This window comes from Lissotriton helveticus, chromosome 11 (genome assembly GCF_964261635.1).
Source record: "Lissotriton helveticus chromosome 11, aLisHel1.1, whole genome shotgun sequence".
NCBI classification, from domain to species: Eukaryota; Metazoa; Chordata; class Amphibia; order Caudata; family Salamandridae; genus Lissotriton; species Lissotriton helveticus.
This window is the reverse complement of record NC_136072.1, coordinates 766,930,423-766,954,936: the sequence shown is the minus strand read 5'-3', so window position 1 is coordinate 766,954,936 and position 24,514 is coordinate 766,930,423. Positions and strand designations below refer to the sequence as shown.

Genomic DNA, 24,514 nt, shown 5'->3' with positions numbered 1-24,514 from the left:
GACGCGTCCCTTCAGGGCTGGGGAGGCCACATGGGAGAGGCGGAGATCAGAGGCCTCTGGTCTCCGGCGGAGACCCGGCTCCACATCAACCTGTTGGAGCTCAGGGCGATTCGTCTGGCACTGAAGGCATTCCTCCCCTCTGTCCGGGGGAGTGTAGTGCAGGTGTTCACGGACAACACCACCGCCATGTGGTACTGCAACAAACAAGGCGGGGTGGGGTCGTGGATCCTTTGTCAAGAGGCTCTTCGCCTTTGGCAATGGCTGGAACGCCAGGGCGTGACCCTGGTGGCTCAACACCTGGCAGGTTCTCTGAACGCCAGGGCGGACGAGCTCAGCCGTCGGTGCATGATGGATCACGAATGGCGTCTGAACTCGGACGTGGCGCAAGGCCTCTTTCAGCGATGGGGAGAGCCTTGGTTAGATCTATTCGCCACAGAAGAGAACGCGCAATGTCATCTGTTCTGCGCGTTGGAATTTCCAAGGCGGCACTCGCTCGGCGACGCTTTTCGTTGCGAGTGGAGTTGCGGTCTGTTGTACGCCTTTCCGCCGATACCACTTCTGCCCAGAGTGCTGAAGAAGATCAAGAGCGACCGGGCCCAAGTCATCCTTGTGGCTCCGGACTGAGTGAGAAGGTACTGGTATCCAGAGCTACTCAGTATGTCAGTCGATCCCCCGGTTCGTCTGCCTCTTCAGGAGGACCTTCTGTCGCAGCAGCAGGGGACGGTCCTCCACCCGAACCTGTCCAGTCTCCACCTCCATGCTTGGAGATTGAGCGGCGACAGTTGAGGCCATTTGACTTGCCTCCTGAAGTTTGTAACATCATTCTGGCAGCCAGGCGTCCCTCCACTAAGTCGGTATACGCCTGCAGGTGGAACAGATTGTGGCATGGTGCACAGCAAAGGCTGTGGATCCTCTCAATGCCCCTCTTTCTGAGGTCCTTCTTTTCCTTCTTTCTCTTGCCCAGCAGGGCTCTGCTCTGGGCACTATCAAGGGCTACCTTTCTGCCCTTTCAGCCTTTCTCAGGCCACCTGATCAACCTTCTTTGTTCAAGTCCCCTATTGTAAATATATTTCTTAAGGGCATCACACACACGTTTCCTCCTGTTCCGTTTGTGATGCCTCAGTGGGACTTGAACCTGGTTCTTACATTCCTGATGTGCGCTCCCTTTGAGCCACTTCACAACTGTCCTCTTCGCCTTCTTACTTTGAAGACTGCTTTCCTGGTTGCCATCACCTCTGCCAGGAGAGTGAGTGAGCTCCAGGCCCTTTCTTGTACTCCACCTTTCCTTTCTGTCCATCCGGACAAAGTGGTGCTGCGTACCAAACCTTCTTTCCTGCCCAAGGTTGTCACGGCCTTCCACATCGGGCAGTCTATCACCTTGCCAACCTTCTTCCCGCCACCGCATCCCTCTAAAGAGGAAGAGCGGCTCCTCCGTCTGGACCCAAAACGTGCGCTCTCATTCTACTTGGATCGCACACGCCAGTTCCGGGTGGATGACCAACTCTTTGTTGGTTACGTGGGCGCGAAGAAGGGGAAAGCGGTGCACAAGAGGACCAACTCCCGGTGGATCATCCTGTGTATCCAGGCATGCTACTCCTTGGCTAGGAAGGAGCCCCCGGTTGGACTGCGGGCTCATTCTACCCGAACGACGGCGGCTACCACTGCCCTGGGCAGGGGTGTGCCCTTACAAGACATCTGTCAGGCAGCTACGTGGTCATCGCTGCACACGTTTGCAAGACACTACTGCCTTGATAGCCAAGTCCGGAGGGATGGCTTCTTTGGCCGTTCAGTCCTCCAGGACTTTCTGGTGTGATTATTGGTTCGCAGACCCACCACCGGGGTTGGTATTGCTGGGGTATCTATTCTAAGGTAAGGAATCTAATACTAACGTGTCTCTTTCAGATGCACAAGTTACTACTTGTGTAACGATATATCTGTAAGAGACATTAGTTTATTTATTTATTTTATTTAAAGAATTTATAAAGCGCTGCTGACACCTTGCAGGTTTCCTGGCGCTGGAGAAAACTCTTAACTGAGGAAAGTCAGAACGAGGGCAGAGGGGGAGGGTTTAAGGAGGGTTTAGTATTATATTCCTTACCGACCCACCCATCCTCCCCGTTCTGCGAACCAATATCTAGGGTTAGGGTTGTCCCCTTTCAGGGCCCTAGTTTCAATGGCACCAGTGTTGGTTTTTAACATGGCTCTACGTTTCTGGCGCGGAAAAGCTGTGTCTAAGAACTGACGTAAGCACGCGGAGGCGGGGTCTAAGTACTCCGACGACGTCATCACGACGACGGACGCGGAGCCGCAGACGACGCCTACCGACGCGCAAGGGTACTGCTACGCAAAAATTTCCGGATCCAGTCTGACGCCTGGGGATATTCTAAGGTAAGGAATCTAATACTAACTAATGTCTCTTACAGATATATCGTTACACAAGTAGTAATTTGTGCATCAAGCCTATTTACAAATCAGATGCCTGCATTTACGAAGGACAATGACACAAGCCAGTGAAAAATATGGGCGGAGAGTGGGCGGGGCTTCAAGGGCATACACCAATACAGCATGCCTGCAGAGCTGCGCAGGCGGCTCGACCTAAAAACGCCAGCTCCAATAGCAGTTCTGTATCTTAAGAAATTCCCCTTCACCTCCCATCTAGTGAACCTTTATTGACTTTGAGACAAACGCTGCATTATGTTTAAAGGCCTGTGCACTGTCCTTCGATTGATTTATGGCAGTTTGGATCCTTCTTATTCAAATCAAGATTTGTTGCGGTTCTCCCGCACGCACTCTGCAATTTGGAAATTCACATATCTTAATTGGTCCTAGATCTCAACGGCAACAAGTAAAGTAAAGTCCACATTTGTAAAGCGCACAATCACCCGTAAGGGTCTCTAGGCGCTGGGGGGCCGTCGGGAAGATTAAGCGAGCTATTGCCCAGAGTCACATGGTGCTGGGCTGACCTGCCGCCGGAGCCGGGGATCGAACCGTGGTCCCCAGATTCCAGCGTCAGTCGCCCTAGCCGCGGCGCAAACAAGTGGGGTAAGGTTCGGTTTCTCAGTACAGGCACTCCCTTATTAAAACGCCAGCACATTGCTCTCAGCCTGAATTTTTCCTTTTCTTCTTTCTATGAAGAAATTGAAAAGTTTTTATTTGTGCAGTAGTACATACAGCGCTACAGTTGCCATCCTATCGCAGGGAAAACAGGATGTTTGAGTGATATATATGCTTTAGAGTGAGTGGTCGAAGTGGACGGAATCGGCAGGGCACACCGTGCGCCTACTTCTTCATTCCCCTACGTTCTTATTTTAAACGTGCCTCACAGACGGCAGAAATCTCCAAGGCCGATAGTTAAGGCTCGGCTTTTGGGCACGGGTCGAAGGGGCAGAAAAGGAAAAGGACTCTGTCTTTTCCTTCGTGCCCAGAGAAGACCAGGACAGTGTCCAGTTCTCCTGCCTGGCAGATGCCCCCACCCCCCTTTTGTTCCCCTCTTCCAGGCTCTTTCTGTCTCACTCCTCCTCATTTAGTGAAAACCGAGACTTCAAGAAACATGTATTACCTTCTCTTCCCTCCTTTTGTTTATTTGCTCCCCTGTGAAATTGATCCAAAAAAGAAAAACACTTTTGCTGGAAACATCATCTTTTTCTGACATTTTTCAAGTTTTTAAGGGCAGCCTCGGGGTGGAGAGAAATAAAACATTCAAAATATGAAAAATAACTAACTAACTAAAGTAAGACAGAGTGGTTGCAAAGTGGCCAGATTGATTTATTCACACCTGAACACATTAGCGCCCCTTTACAGAGTTTGCCAGTGAACCGCTACTTTTTTTTTCTCGTCTGTCTGTGAACAACATTGTTTTCCTTGGGTGGGAAAGTGCACTATTCCTGGAGGTATTGAAATACCTGCTTGATGGGTGAATAGGAAAACAAAATGTGTACAGTGGATGTGTGTTCAGTAATTATGTATTTTAAACCATACTGCTTATGTTTTATAAGCAATGGCCATTGAATCGGGTCCCTTCTGGGGCCCTGTAGTCATGGCCTTAACTTTTCAGGCAAAAGCACTCACTAATTTCTGAATAAGGAGCGTAAAAAGAAAAAGGTAACCTTGTTGTTCCTGCTTACGTTTCACATGCTTTACTAAATCCTGCATTCCCAATAAGTGTTTGCTTTTTCTAGGATGTTATTTATTTTTTTAGGCTGCATATTGCTCTTGCCTAGTGCGTAATTTGAATTGAGTCACATCCAGGTGTTTATAGCGGGTCAGTGCAGGTTTCACTCTGTGGGGCAGTATGGTACGCAGTGGGGGAGAGGATGTAGCACTATGGTCACCGCTGTTGAATTTCAAACTGGGGAACCAGGTTCAGCCTTCATGACCAGTCCACCAGACCACTCCCCCTGAGGGAGCACATTCCCATGCTAGACCTTAGAAGGCCCCGCATGATCTTAAAAGCCCTGATGTCTTAGCACCAGTAGGTGGACCCTAGTAGTGGCTAATGTGGGTTAACCTTGAAGGCATGTCTGCCACAATTCATTCTGAAGTTCACCTCCAGACTTGCAGGCAGGCCTATGAAGCAGCACACCATAGAGTGACAGTGACTCTGTCACTGAGGTCACAGAACCCTTGAGCAGGGTGGCTCCAGGGCAGTGTGACTGCACCAGGTGCTGACCAGCCACAGTCCGGGCAGGTAACAGCGGTGGGGCAGGGTAAGAGGGGATTTTGAGGGACGATGCCAAGGAAAAATTAAATAAATAATTAATTTTACCTCTGCATCGTCCCTCGAAATCCCCCCTTACCCGGCCCACTGCCCCACCGCTGTTACCTGCACGGACCGCGGCTGGGGTGCCCTTCAGGTGGGGCTGTTGTGTTTGCAAGCATAATATGGTTTTAAAAGCACTTGCTGCCTCCTTTCTGGCCTTCAACAATTTCCGGCAACAATAAAATGTCATGAAAACTCCAGTGATTAATGTTCTTAGTACAGAGAGATGGTGTTTGGTCTAGTGGACGTTTTAACTCATGGAAAGGAAGCACAGTGGGTTATTGTGCCTGCTGCTAAGAACATGCACCATGCATATCACAAAGTGCACATAATGTAAATAGGTCAGTGGGTTACTGCTTTTGTCAGAGAGACCCTATTGTTACTACCAGTTAATAAGTTAAAATCCTAACATAGAACAGTTTGCGGTTAAGTGTCATGTAAGAGCTACATGCAAACTGCATGGTATAAATTAGAGCTTTGTTTTTTTCCCCAGTCTTTGATTATCCTAATGTTGCAGAAAAGGGTTCATTTGGGTACTGATTATTATTAAAGAGAACCCCCAACCGTGGTATTGCTTTTTAAATTCTGAGTTTGTGTTTCTCCAGGCCAATCACTATTAATTATGCTGCCTACTAGTATGGTTGTCATGGGACTCCTACACCTTGTAGTCCTTTGTCTTATGTAACATTTCCTATACAGTGATGGTTGATTGTCTCTGTGTAAAATGTGTAATTTTGAAGTGCTTTGACACCCTACACTGGTATTAGTGGTGCTGTACATTTTCTGATACTTTATTACTTTTACACATGCTAACAGTCTCTGCAAAGAGTTTTCCTTACTAGTACCAGTGGAACATGCAACTGAAAAAAGTGAGAAAGGTGACCAGTCAACCTTTGCATGGGCTGTCCACTTCACAGCTGCATAAGTCACATTTTTTAGTAACTTTTGATCCGTTTGAGCTATAAACAATTTATTACTTAAAATCGTCAGATTATGTATGCAGCAGATGATGTATTATGTGGCAAATATGGCAGAGTGATAATTATGTAGAAAACATTTGCAATCTAGGATATTTTGACATTCATGTTTGAATTGCTGTTGTGGAAAAAAGGGAGGAGAAATTCCATGGCTGGGAGACAAATTGCTTGGGATTCAACTTTTAAGGATATTTGGGGTATTCTGTGATTAGAAACGTATCCCATTTGTGAATGTATTGTAATGTCAATAACTCCTATTAAACCTTGAATAAACATGTGTATCCGTTGGTTAAATTAAATAATGTAATAAGCTGCAACGGGTTAGTGAAATGGGAAAGAAATACTAAATATTGGGATATTTTGCTCACTCTGGCACACCTTTGACTGCCCACTGACCCAATCCACGGGTTATTCCCACCCTCTGATTCTCCGCCCACAGTTCCCCTACTTTTTTTCCCCCACTTCGACCACTGATTAGAGTACATCTTCCCTACAGCATAATAAATAAACTTATTCCAATGGATGTTTGCTTTTCGAGCAAAGGTTTAAGTTGACACTTATCTGGGAGAGGCTGGGAAGGAAGATTAAAAACATTCTTCACAGTAATGCTGGTGAACAAAAGGAACAGGGAAATAAATGAGTACCTATCCAAATAGCCTGGGACAGTCAGAGTAGTAATTGTAGTGGTAGGCTATGACAGAACTGGAAACTAAACATCGTATTCGGTGTTACAGCAGGCAGGAGAATGGACTTACTACATAGCCCACGGGTATATGTTGTCAATATCTACCTTGCTGTACATCCACGCAGGTGCAGCCATTTCAGGTTGTAATTGGTTAAGTGGCTAAAGTAAGGCCTCCTCTCGTTGGAAACACGATTCGGAGATTAAGAGCTCTGCAGTTTAACTGTCTGAACAGTAGAGGTTGAGATCTTTTTACATGGATTATGTATGTTCCTTGGGGAACAGCCAAAGATCAGAACTTTCCCTTGGCATCGCCCCTAATCCGCGATCTAAAGTGCAGGGTTTCAGAGAACTCGTGACACTGTTTTTGGGTTCTTTGAAAATCTCTCAGAAATTTCACCCTTTAACCTGCGTTTATGGGATTGTTGTTCTTCTATTGTGAACATGTACTTTCGACGCTTGGAGAAAAGTATTGTCGAGTGTGCTGGGCAGGATACGAAACTACTCTGGGAATATATGATGGGAGCAAGTGATTGTGTGATGGGCAAACATGCAATAGTGGCAGCAAGGACTGAAAGTTACTTAGTCTCTCAGCGTTAAGTGGAAGAGCTCGTCTTCGATTGGGGTATTTTCTGTGTTCTTTTGAGGGACCAATGGTTCTGATTACTGCCTTGCCTATATGTTGATGGGTAATTGTACTAGTAAAGTAGGGCCCATTTTGAGTTAGTAGTAGTCCTTGCCTCGTTCTTTAGCTGATTGCATAAGTGACAGTGGTGGAACCTGATCTTTTCTTGAGTATGTGATTGGGACATTGTCTTGCTTTGTTGGAGGTACTCTGATCCGGTTACTGGGCAATATTCTACATTTCCCACTGTCGTCAGGCCCTGCGTTTCCCTGTGCCTATTTTATTGTGTTTACTAATGGCCTGGCTCTCATTCTACCCTCCCTGCAGCTGTGTTTGATTATTTTTCAGTTTATTATCAAAGATCTTGTTCCCTTTCTTTCGCATTTTCAATATGTATCCTTTTGTTTTTCTTTAACTTCTCTGGATGCGCTGTTAAGTAGTTTATGTGGGCGTTGAGTCAGGGAGTGCCAGATAGGGGTTCGTGTAATGTGGTGAAGGGTGTGAAGTTAATTATATCTAATGATATTTACTTATTCAGATTTATGTATTGAGAGGAGTAGGATGGCTGCAGTTGAAACTGCATGTGTAACTAGGGCAGTCCTCGAACAGTTATAACAAATATTTCTAGCCCTGCAGGTCTAGTGACTTAAATAATCTACTCGACCTAATTCTAATGCGCTCAACGCATGAACTGGTTTCAAATTATGTGATTCTGGGCAAATGTTTTAATTCACTGAGCTGCCATTTTCTTCATGATCACAAATGAGAGCACCTTCAAATATGCAAGTTCAGCATGTCTGCTGTACAAAAAAGTATTTTGTTTGATTTAATAGACTAAACGTTTGCTCCATATATCATACAAATCTAGCCACCTATAGGATACACTTGACCCCAACTTGCCTCTTAGTTCATTAACTGCCTTGTCCTCAGGTTGGCGACAGGCATGTTTCACTAATCATGTTTCAAGCCTATCATTTTTAATTCATAACTAAAACATGTAGTGGTAGCACACTGTCGTTTGCAATCCGCAGATTTTACATTGAAGTGGCCACAAAATTTCCCACTGACTTGCAGTGTTACTGATAAAACTATATAGTGTACAAACAATGATTGGAAATAGAATTTCTGTAAATATGTCATTCGCACATTACCAAATAAAGTGTTCTAATTTATTTTGCTCCTATTTAAATCATTGTTTGCATCACACTTATCAATTACAAAAACATGTGCTTTCGGTATTCTTGATAAATTTGAAATATTTGTACTATTTAATTACAAGATACTTAAATGTTGTGTGAGGAAAAAAAATGGCATCTTACAGCCTTTTGTTTTACAATGATTGTCAGACAGCTCACTTGAAAAAAACCTCTAACTGTAGTAAAAGAAAGAAAAATAAAACTCCATTTTCTGACAAGCATTTAGTAAAAAGACAAACTGATATTTGATCTCTTTCCTTGAACAGACCTCTATTGTGTGAGATAAAAACAAGATTTAAAGGCATCTTTATTGCTCATTCACTTTCTGAATAAACAGAATACCTGTTCCTTTCCAGATTGTGTTCACTCACGGGACCAATAGGTGCTTAAAATAGCTCTATCACCTGATAAAATCTTACTTGTCATTGCAAGTGGGCGAGCAACATTTTTAATGCCTGTTTCCGCCTATGGCATCCGGCCTTAGCATCAGGTAAGGGGCTGAAATATTAGGGACAACTGTCTGTTGCCTGGTCCTGACTGTCCCTTCCAAGTAATTACCAATCCATCGCACTGTTTCAGTCACTAATATCCTGAAGGTGATTATCTCTCCTCCTTCAACTATTTCTATTATCTATATTAAGCTGACCTTATCTTTGAGCTCATCAAATTGCCTGGTATGAACTGTTCAGCCCTATCACCTCTACAGAGAAGACCCAATTTCTTTTTGGAGGTGCTCCTTCGAGATACATGCCCTGTAAATGAAGGCTGTGATGTGGTTATGAAAACAAGACCTTAAACAGGTAGTGAGAAATTCTATTGTAGGGTCTGTTCTGTCTGAAGTCCTAGTCTGAGGATAGTTATCAGGCCACTAGATGCCCTGCTGTGCCCTCAAGGGACAGGCACTAGCAAACTGTTTAGTGAAATAGATAAAGCGAGTGTAAACCTCAAAAACACAATATTTGAATTTTCCACTTGCAACATTTGTTTGCAGTGGCGAGGAAACTTGGGGATAAAGTCTGTTAATTCTGCATTAGAAACACACTTTGCTTTTTCCTGCTGAATTATTACCAAAAAGGTGTTTTATTTGTGAAATGATCAGGAATTGCAAAGAAAAAAAAGGAGGGCCATAATGTATAAACAAAATATTAAAACAAAAACCCTCAGATGATAGTACATTTGGAAGAGACAAGCTTGTGCAAATAAGGAAAGAGAGAGCGTACCAACCGGCCTTTCACCCCCTCTTTGGAATCTTCAGAGTGAGCATAAGAAACCAAAATTGCAGAACTAATAATGCCATATATTCATATTTAATGATCGTTATATTTCCGCTGTTTTAAGCTTTGTCCACATTACATACTGTTTTGCAGATGAAGATGCTGTATTAGAGGAGTAAGATGCTGATTAGAAATTTTACAAACTACCAGCTGCCTTTTGTAAGATAAACGGTTGTGTTCGAGGGTACGTTTGAAGTTCATTCTCACATGGAGTTAGTGAGGGTTGTTGACAGTTGGTCAGTTATGTTCTTTCCAGTTCACTCCCAGATCCGTTTTGCTGCTAGATTTAGACCAGACTACAGACTGTATTACACTCAAATGGATCGGTTCCTTCCTCACTGGAAGAACCCAAAGGGTCAGGCTGTCACCTTTCACATCAAAGACCAAGAGATTGATATGCAAAATCCCACAGGGATCGTCCCTCAGCCCCACAAATACATAACCCCTTTCGCCAATAGCATTTGATCACAACACATCATCGTCATCTTCCATGCTGATGATGCCCAACTCATCCTCTCCCTAATGGACAAGACCACCACTAGCACCAGGACCAACATCACCAACTGCCTGCAGCTCAACTCCAACAGGACAAAATTACTGGTCTTTGTCAACCCACCTGGTGGCCTTCGCAGCTAGGAGCAACACCCACAGGCCATGTAGAAAATCTAGGGTTCATCCTAGACGACAAGCTCAATACGACGGCTTATGTCAACGCGGTGCGCACCTCCTGCTTCCACATCCTATGGATGCTACGAAAGATATTCAAATTGTTGCCTCAACACACCAAATAGTCCGTCATGCAAGCCCTCCTCACAATCAGATTGGATTATGGCAATAGTCTATGCAGGAATCCTGACTATCCAGGACACTGTTGCAAGACTCAGACTCGACCTCCCATGACGCACCCACATCACACCGCACGCCAAAAATCTCCACTGGATCCCCATGCACAAGGGCAGTCAATCCAAACTTCTCAAGCATGCAAAGCCCTACACAACACAGGACCAGAATACCTGAACAGCTGCATCACTTTCACCCACCCATCAGACGTTTACGCTCTACTTTACTCGAACTGTCGCACAATCCATGCATTCACAAAAGCAAAACTGTAGGCTTCTCATTCCCCTACATTGCTCCCAAGACATGGAACAATCTCCCTCAACACATCAGAGCCTGCTTCTCACTTCTGGAATTCCACAAGAAGCTGAAGCCCTGACTCTTCTTATAAACCCCTTGGGGTCCTCACACCCACACAGCTGTCCAAGTGCCTGAAAACCCTCTCGGGTGATTAGTGAGCAATACAAATTATATAGCATAACCTAACAAATCTGTACATTAATGTAGAGATGTTATGATATGTTAAATGAACTTATAAAGCGCAATGGTTACCCAAGGGTGTCCTGGTGCTAGCTCGGAAACATCTAGGGACGGAATAATGAATTAAGTGGGATTAGTCTAGTTAATAAAGAGCCATGTTTTCAGTGCCTTCCTGAAAAAGAAAAAATCTGGAGAGAATCGTTTGTGAAGAGGGAGTTAGTGTCAGACCTTGGCTGCACAGATAACAAAGCTTCTGCCGCTCTAGTTAGCTCGTTAGAATTTAGGAACTACTACCATCTTCATTCAAGAGGAGTGAAGGGTTCTGTTGGGAACATACCATCTAAAACACTGCCTGAGATGACATGGACCGCAGTCCTATAGTGCCTTAAAGGCAGTGCAAAGAGCTTTGAATCTAACACGTTGCCTAATGGGAAGCCAATGAAGCTTTCTGATTTCATATTGTACAGGCTTAAATGTAGGTATTCCTGTTAGCAGTCTAGCTGCAGCATTTTGCAGGAGTTGCAATGTATTCCGATGTTGCTGCATATTAACATATAGACCGTTACAATAATCCCCTTTTGATGGGATGAGTAAGGTTACTACCATTTTGTTACATTCCTAGGGTAGCAGGTGTAACATCTTTCCAATGATCCTGAGTGTAAAAAAGTGGAAAATGCTACAGCATTCACCTGATCCGCAAAAGTGAGTCTGTTCTCTGTTAGTACTCCTAGGTTTTTTGCTTTTCTAACTGGTGTTGGTTGAGTCCCCAATTCGTCTGGCCACCATCTAGGACACCAAAAGTTGAGTTATTCCTGAAAATTATCACTTTGGTCTTATCCGAGATCCAGCTGTTAAGCTTTATGAAAGTTCAATTTAGAGGTGAACCATTGTTGGTTCTAACTTTGAGGCTTTTTAGAGTGAGGCTTCATCAATCTGAGTACTTGCTAAGACTTGAAGATCTATCTACTTTGTGCTAGGAGACTGACAAGAGTAGACTTCCATCGACTTTGATGTTAAAAGAACAATTCTTTGCATAAAAGATGAGCATGAGTAGGGTGTGAGCTGCTGCAAGGGTTGGCTTTCTTATGTGTTTTTTCTTCTTTACCCATTCCTAGCTAATCACAGATATTAGTTACTTCTATCTCCTTTTTAAAGAATAAGTTGTAGCTGTTTTAATCCATGTACTCCTGTAAGGAGTCAACCATCTCTGAGGATTTCAGGAAATGCTTTAGTTGGTGAGTGTGAAGAAATTGGTTTTGGGTGGCTTTTCATGCATTTCCCCAGCAGAGTTCCCAGTTTCAGAAATTCTACTATGTTTAGAGATTCTGCAGTCCAAGCAGTAGTCATTCCATGATGCGATCTGTTAGAGACTCTAAACATACAGTGTTAGGTTTTGTTTTTCATGAGTTGGTGGCTAGATTGCATTATAAAGTGCCATCTTGATGCATATCTTGAGGTGGAATTCCACATTGCCTGCACTGTTACTGCTGTATTCCTTACTCTTAATGGATGGTAAATATTAGGAATTGCGAGTGAAAGCAGTGATTCTCCCACCAAGGCTGAGTATTTTTTACAGTGTCTTTTTGTGTTGGAAGATTATAATAAATACATTCTATGCAAAGGTAGAAAGTCCTATATTTTGCTAGTCCTTTCGGCAGAATAAATGCTCAGCTGTGTGATGTATTTGCTGAATGGAAGGTTAACTTTTCAAAATTGAATTTCTTTCGCTCCTCACCCCTTTAAGTAAGCCAAACTTTCTACTGCTCTGGTTTTGTGGTTTTCCAGATATTTTACATATAACTGGAGTGTTATCACCATTATAGAAAATATACTAAAATGAAAACCTCTCTAAAATATCAGATTTTCTTTTCACACTAAATACCATTCTGGATAAAGTTTACTATAGGAAGGAGTTATATGTGACTGTGCATAAACTGCTTTTAATACGCACTATCTGTTCTTGAACACATTGGGCCTCATTACAATGTCGGTTAAAGTTGCCTTCGTCCTATACCTTCTCGGAACCGACTGACCTCCGGTTTGCGGTCCCAACACCGCAATTACAATGCAACTACACATGGTGCGGTTTTGTACTCCCATTTGTCTATGGGAGCTTTGCTGCGGCCGTAGCCCAAGCTCCCATAGACAAATGGGAGGATCTGTTCAGGTGCAGGGATTAACAGGGGGTCACAATAGGTACCCACTTGGCACCCCAACCGGAGAACCCAGGGTGAAGGCAGGGGCCCCCAGTGTTGGTTTCCGACAGGCTTTCGATAAGCCCAACATGGAAAGCTTGTTGGAAACCGACATCGTAATCCCGTAGGCGGAAATGCCATCCATAGTGATTACGGGCTGGTATGAGACAGCCCGACAGGTTTCATGAGCTAGTTGGAATCCAGCCGGAATGACAGCCAGTTTAAATTCCGACCGCCGTATTAATAATACAGTGGTTGGAATCCAAACCGCGGATGTCCAAATCTGCCCCATTATGTGATTCTGGTTAATGTGTCTTGCTGTGCTTCAAGTCCCATATCTCTTAATATTGTGGGATAGGCTGTTTTAAAGCACTTTTAATCTTAAATTGCAATATAAAAGATTAGACATTTACATTATACCTATATAGATATTGGATGTTGAGAATGACAAGTGCTCATTTGGTTTTCTGAAATAATTAAAGTGTATGCCCCTTCTGACAGTAGTCATTATGACCACTAACTCTGTTAGGAACTACTTTTTTTAGGTCTGGCATAGAGACCGATTTAGATTTTTCCGAGATTCATATAATGAAAATAATTGGTAATTAATTCATAAAGTAAAATAAATACAGAGTGGGCCTCAGACTCACCCCTATTAATCCATTGGTCTGTTCAACTGTTATTCACTTTTCGCTTTTGCCGGCCACAACATACAGAACAGTGCCATCTTGCTTCATTCACTACTTTCTTCCACAGTGAGTGTCTGATTTGTTTGCCAGGATCACATGGGCATATCTGCCTTAAAAGAAGTGTGTTTAAGTGTTCGTGTTGGTGGTCAAGTACATTGCTTTACCGTTGTTTTTCCTTTCTATTGTGTTTTATTTTAGTCATTCTTATGTGTTTAAACTGCAGCAGATTATAGTCTTTAAAAGCTAGTAGTAAACTTTATTTTTCCCAATAAGAATCCTATTTTCCTATTGAGTATAGCTAAAAAGCATGTCTATGCTTGTTCTGAGTGCACCTGCCTGACCGACATTTTGTTGTACTAAAACTACATGCAGTGGTTAATTATTTTCAATGTAATTTTTTTTGCATATGGCAGCCATGTCTAGGCAATTCTATCTTTTCGCTTTCTTTTCGTGGCCTATGCTGCCAGCAAAACATAACTGTCACTGCAGCTTGCTAAGGGCAGGCCTACCTCCTTTGCAATTGCTGTTTTATTACATTTTAATATTAGCAATGATGAAGTTGTTGTATCACTTCTCAGTTTAAAAGCCAGTTCTGCATATGCTGCATCTGGAAGGGATTGTGCTGAGAAAGCTGCAGTGATAAATATTTCTTTAGTCTCTATTTTTAGAGTGTTTTCCGGAAATTAATATCTATTTTTTGTGTCATCAGGTGGTTATCAATGGAGGGGCCACACCCAGTGGAGATCAGGATAATGAGGACACGGAGCTCATGGCCATCTACACCACAGAAAGTGGCACGGCTGAAAAGGTACCCTTTACAAATGAACAAAGCCAACAAGTTCAATGTATTTACCTACCAGGCGCTGTCTTGCAGCAAACCTATTCCACTGCAGTTGACAAGGTGTCCGTGACTGTGACGTTGTCCATCAAAAGGTTCTGAATGTTTTAGGCAGTGAGTGATACATTAGAATTATGCCACTCAGAACCCCTTTGGTGGAAAACATCTCCTTTGTTGGTACCTACTTGTATAAAATATTTTTTATGGTGCCAGTTTCAGAGCCTGTGCGAGGGACCACAGATCGCACATGGCCTGCTAGGCCCTAACCATGGTGTTGAAGTCTTTTGCTTCTGGGATCACCCTGCTGCAGTTATGCAAACTGGGTCAAGTATATTTTCTGCACTGGAGTCTCAGGTTAGTGAGGCAAGAAGTACAGGGCTTCATGGGGATGTAGTGGGTAGGGCAAGAGCTCAACGATCAAACACGACACACAATAATATCATCCAGCCCAATCATTTTCTTTTTAGGTCGAAGCCTGCATAGGCTGCGCATGCGCCGTCTCGCTGACGAGATCTTATGAATTTGAGGGAGAATCACTAGCGGACTTTAAGCCCCGCCCCTCTTTCCCATTGGCCGGCGTCACCGTTTATGCTAAACGTTGGCCGGCCATTGGGAAAGAGCTCTGTGTGACGTACTCTTTTCTCTCTTTTTGCCGTCCCACTTGGACGGACTGCCCTGACTTACTGCTGGCGTAAAGGGTTTGTTATCTTTATGGGCCAAAACACATGGCCCCATAAAGATAGCAAAGCTTTTACTTAAGAAGGAAAGCAGGCTGTCCAAGTTGGACAGCACAAAAAGGAAACTATACGTCATGGGGCGTGCTTGTTCTCTTCCCTCTCTCCCCATCTGTGTGCCGCCCCTCGCATTCACCCCCCTGTGCCTCAGATAGGGGGCGAGGACGGAAAGCTGGGATGGGGATTACCAGCGATGAATAATCGGCCCCCTCCCCTCGTGTCGTTACCCCCTTCCTGCCTGGCTTTTCTTCTCTGAGGGGCTGCCTCCCTCCAGCCCACACCCTCACTTCCCACTCCCTGCGAAGCCCATTCAGGCAGGCAATGACTGAAGTGTGCTTGGGGGTGACAGGGGAACGAAGTGCGTTTGTATCCACTACTAAGGCATGAAGAGAAGATGGGAGGGGGACTCGGATGACATTTTATGAGACTGAGGCTATTGATAATCTACAAGGGCCACACGATCAGAGGTGTTTCCTTGTACTCCTGTGGTTGAAGGATTAGCAGGGAGACGGCAAGCGGAGGGATGTGTATTCAAAGTGAGTAGCAGAAAACGCTAATTTACAACAACAATACTATTTAAATGGGTGGTTGGTTACAGACAGGCATCGACTATCTTTATGCTTTATTTGATCAAGGAATAAGTACCAGCACTTAAAAGACCTGATGTAGGAAATTGTGCCCGTAACCTCTCCTAATAGTTGGTAGACGTGTAAAGGTCAGGCTGTCATTTTCGACAGGCTTACCTGCCTGCCACTCTTTTTTTATCAGAAATCCCAGTTTAACCCTCTGTGAGCTATTATACTTTTAACATGGTAGCGACAAAACTACGCTGCATGGCTAGCCTCCTTTCATTGTGTCTCTCTGTACTGGGACTTCTCAAAGGACCATGCATACTATGTTTTACAGAAGTGTTGAAGCTACTCGTTCTTTTGATTAGATTGTGCACGCGCTTTTCAGGAGGTCTACTGTACATTTTTATTGCACAACGTGTACACTTATTACCTGGGCCGATTTAACTAACATCTTGTTTCTGTGTGAGGCTTCGCATACAAGTACAGCAATCCTGCACCTCTTCTACATGGTGCATTGTTCCAGAAGTGCTGAACTGGCGTGAAAAGTCTGTGGAGGTTATGCTTGACAAAGTGCGTTTTCAGGTTGAAATACTAACAATGGTGATGTGTTTTGCCAGGAGTGACAACAGACCCTACCTCTCCGAGTGTGTGTTCTCTTCCCTCTCTCCCCATCTGCGTGCCGCCCCTCGCATTCACCCCCCTCCACACCCCCTGTGCCTCGGAGAGGGGGCGAGGACGGGGAGCTGGGATGGGGGATTACCAGCTATGAATAATCGTCCCCCTCCCCTTGGCTCCTTACCCCCTGCCTGCCTTGCTTTTCTTCTCCATGGGGCTGCCTCCCTCCAGCCCACACCCTCACTTCCCACTCCCTGCGAAGCCCATTCAGGCAGCATTAACATGGGCATTGGCCAAACGGGAGATTGCACTGTTGTGGGGCAGCAGACGCGCCCACTCACTGCGCTCCTGGTTGAACAGCCTCGCGTTCTGTAACGTAAATTGCGAGGAATTCAGCACTCTCCTTCCCAGCTCATCCAGACCAATCGACATTTGGGGCCCATATAGGGACTACATCTCCCGGTGTAGGGCTGCACAGGAGGCTCAGGTGCGGGCCGGTATTACTCCTGAGGGTGTAGGTTAAATCTCTGTTGCCGCTGGGATTGGGTGATGGGAATCCTGCTTGCCTATTCATCGTACTGCACTCTGTTCTTGCCCTTGGATGTGTATATTGTTTTTGTCCACAACACATTATCCTCTGCTGTGATTTTATGTGCCTTTGTTTTTATTTGATATGTCACATCATTGTTTCACAAATGTTGATGTACCCAACTGTATCGTATTGTTAATGTCTTGCCTTTTTTGCAAAACTGGAAAATAAAGTTTAAAAAAAAAAGGTTAATTAGCCCAGTACATCTAAAAGTTGGAAGAAATGTTTGCAGGGTTTATCTCAGAATGCAGCAGAGATATTGTCTTGGTAACTGTAAAATGTATGTCCATAATAGTTTTAGGAGAAGCCATGATTTTTAACTAGTTTCCTCCTATTTACCACCTTTATAGTTTTAAAAAAAAAATATTGTGCAGTCATAACTTGTTTTGCAACACTGCCAGTGATTCGTTCTCGGTTTTTACCACAGCCTGTGTTTTTTCACTCTATCATTGTAATTATATTGCGCTTTCTATCCCAGATGAGGCTTTTAGGCGCTTTTTGGCGATTAGAACACTGCTCCGGAACCCAAAGGTGGATTCGTGGTGGATAAGTAGCCGAAAATATACATTTTAATTGTGAGTGGCAGACATTCAAGTCTGTTTGATGGATGAATAGGATAGAGGATGGATCGAGAAGGAAAGAGTTTAGAAAGGATTATTTACGTCATAGCAGTAAAAGAGGTTTAGGATGAGTCAGAGAGCCCAGCCCGTTAGTTGGATGAAAAGGACAGAGGAGGGGAAGAGTTTGGACATAGTTGTTATGTTGAGATAGCAGCAGGTCACATGAGTCCCAAAATGTCAAATTAGTGTTACCGCAAATACTAGTGTAGGCTTCTCTTGGCTGTAAGCCGCAGGACTCCTGGTCTGAGCCCTGCTCTTGGATAGAGTGAGAAAGAGGTTCATTCAGGAATCCCAGACTGCTCATCCGTCTCTGCATCAGAGGAACACACACTGCTCCCTTTATTGACAGCGATAACATCACAACATCTAATTTCCTCTGTGAAGTATTACAGTCTGGCTCTGATGCAAGACCTTCGACCTCTCCTTCTTTGTCCTTAATTTTCTTCTCTCTCGTTTCTTTCCGCTGTCCTCCTCGGTTTTGCTGTCATGTGCTTCCTGTTCACCCCTTTCCCTTTTCCCTTCCCTCTACCTTCTTTGCCTCTTTATTTTTTCACACCACTATTTTTCATTTTGCTCTTTTCTTCCGTTCGTCTTTGATATTTTTTGCTTTACTTTCCTTCATTTTATCCGCTACCTTTTCCTCCCAGCTTATTCCTTACTGCTTTCTCTTTTTCTCCTCTTTTCCACCTTTCTCTCCCATCAATGAAACTCCTTAGGCTTTACCCTTACGCCCCTTTCATTATCCTCTCACCCACCTCTAATCTCCTTTTCACCCTTTTCCCTTTAATGCACATTTTCCACTCCCGCAAATAATATCCAGTTCCTCCCATCCTTCATTTGCTTAGTCAATTTTATTAATTTCGCCCTAGCTCCTTCCTTTACAATCTACTTAGTGGCTTCTCGTTTTTCAGCTATTATTCTTACTTACTTCTTGTTCTCCCTGTGCACTCGTCACTGATCCATCTAATCCTATTGTTTTTTTCCCTGCTACTCTACATCTTTCATCACTCCTCTCTTTCCAACTTTTCCTCTGGTTCTCCTTTCCTCCTTCTTTCTCCTCATTGTTTCTCTCTTCTCACCTTTTTCCCCACCTCTGTGTTTCATATTTTTTCCTGCCATCTTCTCTTCCTTCGATATTAATTTCCCGCCTCTTGTCTCCCTTTGTCCTTTCTGTCGCGTCTTCTCTCCTGCTTTTCTGTACCTGTTATTGTTCTTCTCCCTCACTCTTCGCTCTCTCATATATCTTTATGCTTTCTGTTCTATTCTCTCCATTACATCTCAGTTTTTACCTTTACCGCCCCTTTCTTTGATCATTCTTTCTGTTTTGTATCTTTTCACCACAGATGTAGGCCAGATATTAAGAGATTTGTTATTATTTACCCAATAATACATCTTGAAATAGAATGTTTTGTAAAATTGTACTAATCCTTTATGTACTCTTCCTGTTCCTTCATGCCAACACCTAGGTAACAACATTCTCTTGTAACAAGATTATACCCATCTCTGAGGTACTATTAAAGAGAAAACGATACACTATGACAACCATGCGGTGGGATCAAATGGTCCTGCACTTAAAAACAAAAAATCCCGTCCTGTGAGCATACAATAAGAACGGAATCTTGACTGACTAGGGCCTCTAATTAGCATTTGATAATCCGTCTGACACAGAAATCTTAACTATAACAGAAAGGATCTCAAGTTAGTCACTCATCCCTTTTAACATTATAGGAAGTGATCCACTTAACATCAGGCCTTTGTCTGTATGACCCCCCCTCCCCCCCGAGTTATTTATTTCAAAGGCCTCCTTCAGTTTTTGGTATGGCGTTTATGGTCCATTAGTGATTACAATGTTCTAGTACTGTTTAGGTCGAGCCTAGCGCAGCGAACATGCGCTGCTCTAGGAGAGGGCCTCTTGGAATCACTCCAGACTTCCCAGAGACTTCTCCATGTGGGTCGGATTCCTCCCACACATTCAATTGGCCTTTGTGTGTGTCTTTCAATAATGAAAGCACGCAAATGGCCAAAGACGAGTGTGTTCCAGCCTTTCCTCAAAACTTTCACTCCCATGGCCTTTGGGTTTCGGGAGCGAGCAGCGGCACGCAGGCTGGCAGCTGGTCGTGGATCAGGTTACTAATTTCTTAGCATGGTCGCTTTCACTTTCGCTTCCGGACTTGTTTTGTGTTTATTTTTACTTTTTCACTACTCGAGCAAACCCGGTGAGGAAAAACGTGTTTTAGTTTTACAGAGCACCTTATAATTTGAGTTGCATGTGCGCATGGTAGGTTGTGCGGTGGTTCTTCACATATTTCTTTTATGTTTACTTAGGATTAACTTTTACAGTCACATGTTGTTAAAGCTCAGCCATGACGCGTTCAACACAGGAAGCATGCGAGGCAAGGAGGCACCGTGAATAGCTCTTATTCTCCAGCCTCTCATGGGGTTTTCACATAATACCACTCAGCACCACACAATTACATGCCACGTTTACACTACTCAATGCAACACAAAACACTCCACATAACACCACTCAGTGCCACATAATTACTCTCCACATGATTAAACTCTACTTAATGCAACACAAAACACTCCACATGATGCCACTCAGTGCCACATACTTACACTCGAATCAGTGCAACACAAAAAACACTCCACATAATACCATTCAGTGCCACATAATTACTCTAATCAACGCAACATAAAAAACTCCACATAATACCACTCAGTGCCACATAATTACACTCTACTCACTGCAACATAAATACACTCCACATAATACCACTAAGTGCCACATAATTGTATGCCACATAACTATACTGCACTCAATGCAACATGCACTCCAAATAATACCAATCAGTGCCACATAATTACAAGCCACATAATTACACTCTACTCAATGCAACATAAATAAATTCCATATAATACCACTCAGTGCCACATTACACGCCACATATTTACACTACTCCAAGCAACATAAATGCACTAAACATAATACCACTCAGTGCCACGTAATAACACGCCACGCAATTACTCCACTCAATGCAATATAAATACACTCCACATAATACCACTAAGTGCCACATAATTATATGCCACATAATTACACTGCACTCAATTTAACATGCACTCCACATAATCGGTGCCACATAATTACACGTCACTTAATTACACTCCACTCAATGCACCATAAATACACTCCACCTAATACCACTCAGTGCCACATAATTATACGCCACATTATTACACTCTACTCAATCCAACATAAATACACTAAACATAATACCACTCAGTGCCACGTAATAACACACCACACAATTACACTCTGCTCAATGCAATATAAATACACACCATATAATACCACCCAGTACCACATAATTGCACACCACGTAATTACACTCTACTCAATGCAACATCAATAAACTCCACATAATTGCACACCACATAATAACACTCTACTCAGTGCAACATAAGTACACTCCACATACCACTCAGTACCACTAATTACACTCTAGTCTATGCAACATAAATACACTCCACATAAAAACACTATGCCACATAATTACACTGTACTCAATGCAACACAAATACACTCCACATAATACCATTCAGTGTGACATAGTTACACACCACATAACTACACTCTACTCAGTGCAACATAAATACACCCCACATACCAATTCAATTCAATTTCCGTCTTTATTCGATCATAAACAATCATAAAAGACACATATAGACAAATACACTCTAATATAAAAGGCAATACAATGTTTTAAGAAAGTATATCACCTTTAAAATCCCAGGGGTAATTAAAACAATACTAATTATAAGTGGGGTTATATTTAAAAAAAAAAAAGAAGAATTCAAGATCACTGGATGTACAGAATAAAATTACATTGGGTAGCTTTTAGTCTCCAGTATTTAAGATAACTGACTAGAGGGAACATTGTGACACCGAAATATAGGAAAAGAGTTACATACTGCCTTGCGAAGTCCAACTCAGAAACTTAGCCATAGCAATAACTATCGCTACAGTAGTTCCGGTTTTTAGAATACGCAAAGCAGTATTGCCTGATCTTGTCCCAAGGTTTATACAAATCGGCTTGAGCCATTTCTGTTGTGGACGTTTGTATGCGGGGCACACAAACAATACATGTGAGAGTCTGATCCACTGTTACACAAGTATCACATTTTATATCCTGGGCGTCCCCCCCCACTTTTTAGTGAAGGTTTTTATGGGTAGTGTTCCTACTCTAAATTGATGAAACAATTTTCTATCACCGGGACGTGTGATAATATTCCAATAGGCCTCCTGCTTATACTCATGTTTAAAATCTAAAAATAGGCATGTAAGGGAACCACTAGTAACAGAGGGCAAAGACTTTGCATTAACCCTTTCCCTATATAGAGCTTTGAGGTCTTTTTTTGATGGGAAGGAATTCCCTACCGGGTCCTCCCACAGATGGATGAGTTCCATGTCTAGTAACAATGCCTTTATTTTCCCTAGCCAGGGGATTGTGTTAGCTTTGTCAGCATCTATAGCAAACCTGACTGCTTTTGCATAGGGAGCTAACTCTGGGGTAGTCCAGAGTCTTCGCCAGTAGGCAAGTGGTCAGGAACCCGCAGCCTCCTCAAAAGGGATATATCCTAGATCTAATAGTAGGGGTTTAAGAGGGGAAGATTGAGGAAGGACGGTCAATGCCCTCAAAAACGTATTCTGGGCTAAGACTAGTGGTGCTAAATTTTCAAACCCCCACAGTTCCGCCCCGTATATTATTGAAGCTCTCACCTTTCCTTGGTATATGGTTAGGGCCGGGCCAACTGGTTTGGTTTGGTTTGAGACAAGTGGAATTCTTTTAACAGGGCCCCTGCTAATTGGTTATGCCTTAAGACTAATAGATCTAATTGTGGCTTTCAATTCAGACGTTTGCCCAAAGTAACGCCTAGATATGCAAAGGAGTCAGTTTGTTCCAGGGGCACATTGTTCATTTCCACTCTAGCTTTCACTACTTTTAGTTCATGCAAGATCATGATCTTAGTCTTATCGACGTTGACTACTAAGTTATGGTCATTGCAAAACAAGGTGAATCAATCAAGGGCACGTTGCAGACCAGATTGCGTCTTAGACAAAATTAAAGTATTGTCTGCAAACATTAAAAGCGGAACCCTGGATCCTGCAAGAGTAGGTGCGTCCGTAGGGTTATGAACAATGAGAATAGGGTAAGGGCCCACACACCCACATACCACATAATTACAAGCCACATAATTACACTCTACTCAATGCAACATACACTCCACATACCCCTCAGTACCACATAATTACACGCCATATAATTACACTCTACTCAATGCAACATAAATACACTCGACATAAATGCACTCGATACCACATACCACCAATCAACATAAATGCACTCCACACCATGACACAATTTCACTAAGCATAATTTCACTCAACACCACAGTTCCAGGCCACACAATTCAACTCCACACATTTCCAATACACACCACATCATTACACACCAAACAACATATTTCAACGCCACAATCCACAACATACCTCCAATCCACACCATATAGTGGCACCACCTGAGCACCAAACATCATTCACCACCACCATTTTGTATCAGCGCACCACCTAAGCATCATGTCAGTCTGCCCTCGGAATCTGGCATCTGTTGATTCTCCCCTAGTGTCAGTCCGCTGCGCGGGTTCTAATTAAATTACTGTTTTTCAACCTCCACTTCCCCGCTCCCCCATAACAAACATTTTTATAACAAACAAGCTTGAGAACAGACCGGAAGAAGTTGCCAGCAGTGCAAGTACAAAAAAACTAGAAGACATTTTTTATGTTAAAATATTTTTTTAATCGGGTTGTTCACTTGTATATAATGTCGTCTTAGTTTGTATAAAGGCAACAAAAATGCTGAACACTTTATTATTATAACTTTTCAACATGAGCATAGCAGCCACGATGCTCTACAACATAGCCAAAAGTTCTGGCTAAACACATAAGGTCCCAAAGGCGAGACCTATTGGCTATGCCAATGCTTGTTTTCACTTACTACGGTGTAGAGATTTTGATCTGCTCCTAGTGTCAAGTCAAATAACTTTATTCGGTCATTTTTAAAATAACAACCATAAAAGCATTACACACAAAACACATAAAAACAGATATTTACATAAAAAAGTTAAAAACGACTTGATTGAATTCATTATACGTGGTTACGAAGAAAAGTTAATGTCACGGGGCCTTTTGTTTTCCCAAGCTTCCTGGAGTCTTTACTTTACTTAGGCTGGAGACTGAAGCTTTGGTAATTAGTAACGTTTCCTTACCACTATTCGCTCAGCATCAAACATGCAGCCGTGTGCAGGTTTGAAGTCATTTTCAGGTTCAATACAGCAGGAGGTAAAATAGCAGTATCTTTGCACTGAGTGAGAAGTGCTTGGGAAGATGGTTGTCGTTCCAAATTAAGTTAGTTAACCGTCTTCTGTGGGACTAGACAGGTTGAGGCTTTTTAACATTAGTGGTAAGGCTCTTCGAAGTCATACAGTTGACAAGTCTTTAGTGTTGTGGGGAGGAGATTCAAACCAGTTATTTAAGCTTTTGTTCTGGCAGTGCCTCACAAGGTCTTGATGCCAACTTCCTTCGAGCTCCCAGAGAATGTACTAAACCAGGGTTCTCCAATGTGTTTCCTGGAGGGCCTGGATCCATGCCAGATATTCTTATCTACATTCATCTAAATGTGGATATGCTAAAAATATGGCATGGATCCGGCCTTCCAGGACCGACATTGGAGAACCCGGCACTAAACCTTCATACCTAGGGGCAGTGAGA

General features: G+C 43.2%; 1 protein-coding gene across 2 annotated transcripts in view; it reads left to right on the top strand.

The window, feature by feature from the left end:
- Positions 1 to 24,514, top strand: part of SLC23A2 (solute carrier family 23 member 2) — an 876,666-nt gene that overhangs the window by 579,729 nt on the left and 272,423 nt on the right. For both annotated transcript variants that reach the window (XM_078666639.1, XM_078666640.1), the window contains one exon: positions 14,424 to 14,522. In XM_078666639.1, coding sequence (XP_078522765.1) covers positions 14,424 to 14,522 — 99 coding nt within the window. The remainder of the gene's footprint in view (positions 1 to 14,423; positions 14,523 to 24,514) is intronic.